The sequence below is a fragment of the Ceratotherium simum genome, chromosome 2, assembly GCF_057802395.1.
Source record: "Ceratotherium simum simum isolate JZ-2026a chromosome 2, ASM5780239v1, whole genome shotgun sequence".
Lineage (NCBI taxonomy): Eukaryota > Metazoa > Chordata > Mammalia > Perissodactyla > Rhinocerotidae > Ceratotherium > Ceratotherium simum.
In genome coordinates, this window is record NC_141901.1 from 38,242,882 (window position 1) to 38,251,198 (window position 8,317).

At 47.7% G+C, this 8,317-nt stretch overlaps 1 protein-coding gene across 2 annotated transcripts; it reads right to left on the minus strand.

The window, feature by feature from the left end:
* Positions 1 to 216: 216 nt before the first annotated feature.
* On the minus strand, positions 217 to 5,695 carry LOC101391302 (antigen-presenting glycoprotein CD1d). 2 transcript variants are annotated; one of them, XM_087441186.1, is made up of 6 exons: positions 5,576 to 5,695; positions 4,994 to 5,287; positions 4,411 to 4,689; positions 3,613 to 3,816; positions 2,737 to 2,833; positions 217 to 2,634 (listed from the first exon to the last, which is right to left on the minus strand). In XM_087441186.1, the coding sequence occupies exons 1-6, from the start codon at positions 5,634 to 5,636 to the stop codon at positions 2,613 to 2,615; spliced, it is 957 nt and encodes a 318-aa protein (XP_087297312.1). In that variant the 5' UTR covers positions 5,637 to 5,695; the 3' UTR covers positions 217 to 2,612. The 2 variants fall into 2 exon arrangements, with proteins under 2 accessions (XP_087297312.1, XP_087297309.1); XM_087441183.1 differs by having other exon boundaries at positions 3,613 to 3,891.
* Positions 5,696 to 8,317: the final 2,622 nt, after the last annotated feature.

Consider the following 8,317-nt stretch of genomic DNA (forward strand, 5'->3'; position numbering starts at 1 on the left):
TGATCTTCATAAAGAGAATATTAACATATTCTAAAATGAATTCTCAGGATTTTCTGAGATTTTTTTGAAGGAAGAAGACAGGTTCTCCTGTAGATATAGGTCTTTATTTCCAAAACAAATCAAAGTGGCTTAAAAATGAACCAGAGCTACTGTAAATTCATGCTGAAGCATTTCCAAAAAGATTTCAGAAGACACTTTAAAACACATGCCCTAAGAATGAGGAAGGCCAGCAGGATTTGTTCACAAACTTGACATTGCTTGGGAAGCTATGGTGAATAGCAGAACCTGAGGTCAGTGCGGTGCGAAAAACAGCGACAGGCCCCACATTTAGAAGGCATTGTAGATTGCACACATTTGCTCCCCACAACAAGTCTAGGAGATAATCTGTCTTAGTCCATTCAGCCTGCTATAACAAAATACCATAGACTGGGTGGCTTACAATCAATAGAAATTTATTTCTCACAGTTCTGGAGGCTGGGAAGTCCAAGAACAGGGTGCCAGCAGATTTGGTGTTTGGTGAGGGTCCACCTTCCGGTTCATAGACAGCACCTTACTGTGTCTTCACACGGTGGAGGGGGTCTGGGGTCTCTTTCATAAAGGCACTAATCCCATTCATGAGAGCTCAGACCTCATGATTTAATCACCTCCCAAAGACCTCACCTCCTAATACCATCACCTTGGGCATTCGGTTTTCAGCATATGCATTTTGTAGGGACACAAACATTCAATCTGTAGAATAATCAAGACAGACATTATTATCCCCATTTGGCACAGAAGGAAACTAAGTCAGAGGCCAGAACTCCAGTCTCCTGATCCAGTGCACTCGCTGGTTCACCACACTGCCTCTCTAAATCCTACTTCAAATTGTCCTCCTCCAGGAAGCCTTCTCTGACTAAATACAGGCCAATATCTTAACTTAGCATTCTGAGAAATTTGTTGCATGGCATTACACAGTGGTTCTTTAACTTTAGAGAAACATCAGAATCACCTGAGGGCCTGTGAAAACACAGATTACTGGGCCCCACTCCTAAGATTTCCCATTCAGTAGGTCTGGAGTGGGGACCAAAATAATTTGCAAGTTCCCAGGTGATGCTGAGGCTGTGGCGCAGGAAGCCACAATTTGGGAACCATTGATTTAGAAGGTAGCAGGATCTTCACCCACATCCTGGGTTCGATCTGCTAGTCCAGCATAGAAGATGCCAAATGCTAATTTTCTCAAGCAAAGACTCTCCAAGAGTTTAGTCTCACTTTTTCTGGATTTCAAGGGCCTTGAGTGCCAAGAGACTACTTCCCTGATAGCTAACAGATGATTTTAACTTGGCCTTCTCATTTCTTGGTATCAGGAAGGTCTGTTGTTCCTCTAAGTTTCCCGCTCTTTCCTCTCGAAGCAAAGAATAGAACAGAGAGCTGGGCCACCATCACTAGAGCTCATGCCTGCCCAGCTGCGTTCAGCCCAAGTGGGTTCCAACCTGAGAACATGGTCTCATTTAATAGCCATAAGGAGGGGAGCCTGTTTTGGGGGGGATATCTTCATGACACTCTTCTTCCCGTCTGAAAAAAATTACTGGCCATTTGACAGAAATATCCCTACCCAGAGTAGCTTTTTTCTACAAAATACACATACACTAAGATTTCTCCTCTTTTAATCAAGTTACACCAAGTAGAAGCTGGAGACACCTCTGTTTCTTACAACTTAACTTTCTCTGAAAGAGAAAATGTCCCTTTTTTTTTTTTTTTGGTAAGGAAGATTGGCACCTGAGCTAACATCCATTTCCAATCTTCTTCTTTTTGCTGAGGAAGATTAGCACTGAGTCAACAGCTGTACCCATCTTCCTATATTTCGTATGTGGGATACCACCACAGCATGGCTTGATGAGCAGTGCGTAGGTCTGCACCCTGGATCCAAACCCATGAACCCTGGGCCACTGAAGCAGAGCACACTAACTCAACCAGCACACCACCAGCCTGGCCCCAAAATGCCCCTTTTTATAAATCCAAATTTACAATAGAAACCATGTCCTAAAACTGCCAATATATCACTCAGGACAAACTTTTTATAAAAGAGACACTAACTGGGACCGCTAGGTTGTTGTCAGCCAGCAGAGGTGTATTTGGGGTCTCTCATACCACACATTTCATAAATATTTGAGTCAACATTTTAATATCAGGCATGTTCACATAAAAATCCAGTCTTCCACTTTTCTTGAAAAATGTACGTTACAGCCAACCCAGGGTCTTACTTTATACTTGACGACAAGCAGTTGGACCTGCTTCCTTTGGACAGGACAAGTGCTTTCCAGCTGACTGGAGATTCCATCATTCAAACACTGAGCACGCATGCCCTTACACCACGGCCCTTGTCTGCTTGCCCTCGGTAGGCACCTGAGGGTGCACTTCCATTTTCACAGAATCACTTGGGCTCATAAACTTGTAGTATACGGAAAAAGAACTTAAATCTTCTTAGATAAAAATGTTAAAAGGATGTGATGAGAGCTGCTTTATGACTGTTCCCCCCCTCTTCAAAGTCCTTTCTTTTACTCTCAATTCCCGAGCACTGAAGTCCTCAGAACCTGAGGTCCTGAGCTCCAGACAGACAAGTGTGGCAAGGACAGTCACAGGATGTCTTGATAGGAGCTGTGAGAGAATAGAAAGGGAGAGACCATTGAGGAAAAGGGGAGAAGAGAAGATATGGGGAAAGAGGTTGAGGGAAGGAGGAGATGGAGAGGGGAGACTTACCAGCGCTTCTTAAACCAGAAGGTTAATAAGCCTCCACCGATCAGGAGGGACACGAGTATTGCCCCGGCGATCAAGCCCACGGAAGCACTGCTCTGCTCTGCTGGGGGAACACAGGATGCCTCTCAAGCCAGGATCCCTCACTATTCCAAGTCCCCTGGTCTAAGCACAGGTGAGGATGCCAGGTGCTTCTTAGTTCCTCCCCCATTGAAAGCACCCACTTCTATTCCTCTGAAGTTTAGATGCCTTGTCTTTCTCATGGTCTGGGCATTGGTAATTCAGTCCACTTCAGCACATGACAGTACAGCATACACGGGAGAGGCAAGCATTTCGTAGCTAGGCAGATCTGAGTCTAAATCCAGCTCTTCCATATTTCTAACAGTGAGACTCTGGGTAGATTACCTGACCTAGCTCAGCCTCAATTTCCTCATCTATGAAATGAGAACAGTAGCACCTGCTTCAAACGACAGTTGGATGATTAGATGAATTGCTGTATGAGAGTGCTCAGCCCACACACAGGAAGCACTCAGTGAACCACAGCTACCGGTGTCACCCTCCCATTCGAAGGTCCCAGCTCCCTCTCCTGAGGCATGAATCCTCCTGAGATTCTTTACTTGCTGCCTACTTCGGGATCTGCGAGTTTTCTAGTCTTACTTTTCTTGTATGTGGAACATCCTGTCTCAATCCTCTTTGAGCTCAGATCTTTATTCCCCTCCTTCCTGTATCTGGCATCCCCTCCTTCCATCCCTGCTGCTGAGACGCCTAATCTTGGAACTGCTCTGTCCTGGTTGTGTCAAGTCCCACCCTTTCCCCACTCCCTCCCTCTATGCTTGAGAACCATCTCCTCCCATTTCCAGCTGGGCCCCCGGTCTTTCTCACCCCAGTAGAGGATGATGTCCTGGCCTCCTAGACTGCTGTGCCTCACTCGGCAAGTCAGGCCGGCCGCCTCCTCTGCTGCCACATCCAGGGTTACTCGGAGATGCCACGTTTCATCAGCATTGGGCAGGACGTCACCTTGCTGAGTGCCCGGCTGCTCCTGCTCACCCCGCATCCACATCACCCACACAGGCTTTGGGTAGAATCCTGAAACATGGCACACCAGCAGCAGATGGCCAGACCCAGGAGTAGGGCCACTGGACAGCCAGGCCTCAGGCTTCACTGTATCCAACAAGGGAATGGGGGATCTTAGAGTGAGGCTCTGCTTTAGAGGCTCCAGGCCTCACAGCAGGCTCATGAGTCCCATATTTCCACCTCTGGAGATGAAGTCTCTCATAACATCACTCTGTTTGTGTTATCTTCTCCAGGAAAGGCTTCCCTGATACTCATGCTCCTTCCCTGATCCTGTCTCCTGTAAATGCCGCTGCTCTGTACTCCTGTAGCACCCTGTGTTCAGCTGTAACACGTGCACCATGTTTCAAACACTGCTTTAATTGTTAACCTGTCTTCTCATCCTCCCTCTCAAGCAAAGATCCTGTTTGAACCCCAGTGTTTATTTGATTCTATTCATAGAACCCAAAGCGGGCTCAGATAACATGTGTGGAATGAATAAATACCCTCATGCCTTACCCATCCCCTCCTCTCTCTTCCCCCAGTGCTCAAAGAGAAGTGAAGCCTGGAATGGAAAAATCCAGATGGAGCCCAGGAGTTGGTGGCAGGGGGTAAGAGGGGCAGGCTCACCTTGCTTGTCCAGTTCTGACCTCCCTGTCTCAAGGAGGCCTCTGACAAATTTGGGGCAGGTGTCATTGAGGAGCAACTGCACTGCTTCCTTGGTCCCTTGGTCATAGTTGAGCTGCTTGCTGATTTTCTTGACCCACTGTGGGGCATATGGGGCTGGCACCCAAGAAGTTCCTTGGAAACTCAGGATATCTCTTCCTTGTAATGCTATATGGAAGAAGCTTTCTGAGGTGTTGCCAGGGTGCACCTCACATCCAGCAGACACCTGGATCTCCAAGGGATCTGAGGGCAGGAATGGAGGTCAAAGAAGGGCATAAAGATTGGAAGGGATCAAGGAGAAGACTCTGGTGTGTGGGTTACACTGGGGACCCAGAGTTCAGGGGAATGGGAGTGGGTGACCCGGAGCAGGGGGAACAAGGAATATTTTGAGGAGTCAGAGGCTGGGACGTCTCAGGCAGAAGTAGACATCAGAAGAGAGTGGAGAGAGCAGAGAGTCTTATTAGGTGGGGTCAGAGTCTCCCAGTTGGGCTTCTGCGTCCACCGTCTCCCCTTGGGTAGCTGCCCAGGATCCCATCCCTCAGCTCACAGGCTATTTGCAGCATTTTGACGAATTCCTGTATGTCCCTGGTGAAGCTGCTTCGATAAACCCAAAACAGATGCTGCAAAATCTCCCACTGCTGGTCGCTGAATTTGCCCTGGGACCAGGGCTTTAGGAAGCGGATAGTGTCCGAGTCGTTGCTCCACACGAAGGGCTGCAGCTCCCCGAGCCACGCCAAGCCGTCCGTGCGCGCCCAGCTGCGGTTGAGGAAGGACGAGATCTGGAGGCAGCGGAACGGGAAATTCCTTTGCGGGACTGGGAGAGAACGGAGATTGGAGGAGCCTAGCGAGTGCCCAGAGAGCAGAGAGCGAGAGGAGAGGGGAGAAAGAAAACAAACACAACAGGTGGGCCGGGGAGGCGGGTAGCTCTGAGCCGCGCTCCCCCTCCCGGAGGCGGGGGCCGGAGGCCGGGAGCAGCGGGTTCTGCGCCGGATCACGCCCGCGAGCTCGCGGCTCCCCGGCTTCCGAGACGGATCGGTCTCCACCCGCCGTCAGGCGTCGCTTCCTTTCCCAGCCCCGCTCCCTCTCTCCGCGCTCCCCTGCGCGAACCCGGCGCCCTCGTCCCACTCACCCTCAGAACTTCTCCAAATCTGGGGGAGCCCCCAGAGCAGCAGAAACAGCAGGCACCTCATGTCGCTGGGCGTGGGAGCCTCGAGGAGCTGGGAGCACTGGGCCCCGACCTGCGATCTCCTTCCCCCACCCCCATCCCCGCCTCCCCAGCGCAGGTCTCTCAACAGCTGCACTCTTGACCTGGTTGGTGGCCTTTTCCCAAGCCCAGAAACAGGCAAAACTCCCACTCTGGCTTGCCCTGGGTTTGCTTCCAGTCCAGTCTAGGGATCCGTTTGTCTTGTGTCAGGTGGCCTGCCTCGCCGTCAGCTATTTGAGCTGCAAAGAGCCTTGGTCGGGGTCCAAGGAGTGCTGACGCCGCCACTCTCTTCAGTATTGCTCACAACCGGCTTGTCTGAATCTCTTGTTTTTTTGAAGTTTGCGAAGCGTGTGGGAAGCTTTACAACTATTATTTAAGTTTTAAAAGCGGGACATACAGTTGTATCTATGGTATAACTCCAACCATGTTAAAAATGCAAAGAAAAAACAAAGTAGAAGGAAAGTCCATGGCTTAGCAGTGGATGTCTCTAGGCAGAAAGACCATGGGTGATTTTAATTTGCTTTACATTTTTTTATGTCTTCCAAAATTTCTACAAGTGCAAGTATCACATTTCTAATAAAATGAAAACATGAAAATTAATTTTCTCAGTTGCACATTGAGAGGATTGGACTGGATTGGCTATGGGTCTTTAGGGCTTTAATATCCCAAGATTCTTCCACCTTAGTGTTCCCAGCCCCTTTCCTCATGTCTCTGTCCCTGTCTCTTCCTCCCCTTACCCTGGCCGGGCCTCCGCCCCTCCTTCTTCTCTGTCTTCCCTGACTCCTTTTGGAGGAATATCCCCGGACTCTCCTCTTCCTCCTCTCGCTCCTTCTGCCTGGCCTCTCTGCCTGCTCAGTTTCTCCTCTGGCTCCTCACTCATCCACTCACTCTCTGAATATGAGCCTCTGTGTTAAAGAACAGAGACAAGTACATTATGTGCCTGGACAGTCAGTGCCCCACTTCTCACGCTGAAAATAAGAGCCATGAGACATAGTGGTCAGAACCTCAGATCACTGTGAGAAAGGGCCCCCACTTTGGCAAGTCAGAACCTGGGCAGCACCCTGGCACCTCCCTCTCCCCCCACTCCTTTTATCCAATCCATGGGCAACTCTTCTCGATTTTACCTCTTTGGAAATATCTCTTGAATGTGTCCCCTTCTCTACATTTCCACCTCCACCACCACCCTAACCTTTTGCCCCATCTCCTGAAATAGCTTTCTCAGGATAGAGACCACAGTCACTGGCATGACCTACAAGATTATGCATGGTCTACCTTCTAACATCATCTCTCACCCTAGTCCACTTGCTCTGTACTTTAGCCTTCACTTCCAGTAATATGCAAAGCTTCTTCCTGCTCAAGGTCTTTTCACCAAAGGTTCTCTCTGCTTGGAAAGCTCTTGGCCCTCTCCTCCCCTCAGCCCCTTCCGATGCTTAGTTATTTCCTACTGAGATCTCAGCTCAAGGGTCACTTTCTCAGGGGAGTCTTTTCAGACCTCCCAGGCTGTGTGAGCAAAGGCCTAAGAATTCGGTCAGCCTCACCTCCTCTCCTTGTCGCCAGCTAGCTTTGTAAACCTCTCCTCCCAGCACATATCAGAGCTTCTAATTTTAGAAATGTTCATATGTCTGTCTTGTCTGTGTCCTCTCCTCAATCCATGGAGAATAGCCAGAACTCAAGGATCATGTCTCCTTCCTCTGGTTCTTCCCATTCTGCCGACATTAATGCTTCCATCCCCTTACACTCAGCTGTAGTAAGAGCCTTAGAGAGAATACACTTCTGCCCTCACTGGAGGAGGTGATCTTAGAGATTGTCCTTATCTTATTAGACACCCAGCCTAACTTATTATGCTTAATGTTGCTTCAAAACAGTTTGAGATAACATGGAAAAATTATATTTGCTACAAATAAGGAGTTAAGTGATTAAATTAGGGTTCAAAATTTCCCAAATAGTGGGTAGAGCCCTGGAGAGCAGGGAAGCTGTGAGGATAGAAGTGTCACACAAATAACCAATAACCATTGGATACATAAGAGAGATAAGGTGAGTTTTACTTGGGCCAGGCTAAGGACTATTAACCTGGGAAGGCAGTTTCCACAAAGGAAGAAAACATTCAGGAGAAACATGGTTTTCAGTAAAGTTTTATACCTTTTTAGAACAAAGAACATACATCAAAGATGCCCAGGATACACATTCATCAAAGATTCAAAGAGACATTTAGTTACAGATTAGCAGATCAACATGACCCTGATGTCCAGCAAAGGAAACTCATCTTCAGGAGCACTGATACTGGCATCAGTAGGAAAGGAAATATGCATTCTTATCTTCAAGGAGTACATTCTTTTATGTTAAGATAATTTTTAATGCATCCTTATCCTAATAGTTAAAGCATATAAACAATGAATGTCTGATAGGGCATAAGTCAGGCTTCTTTAGTTCAGGCTGAATCAGATTTAAACCAGAATAGCTACCCCATATACCTCAATATGTGAAAATTTCTTATCAGAAGTAAAAAGAAAAGTGGTTATATGAATCATGGTACAATATCTAACTTTGCATTCTTCAAATTTCCAACCTCCCTTTAAAAAGTCAAACAGCTCTGTTTAGTTTATCTGTATCTTAAAATTTTCAAGTGCTCTCATTCTTTCAGACTTAAAGACACGAACTGTTTTTTAT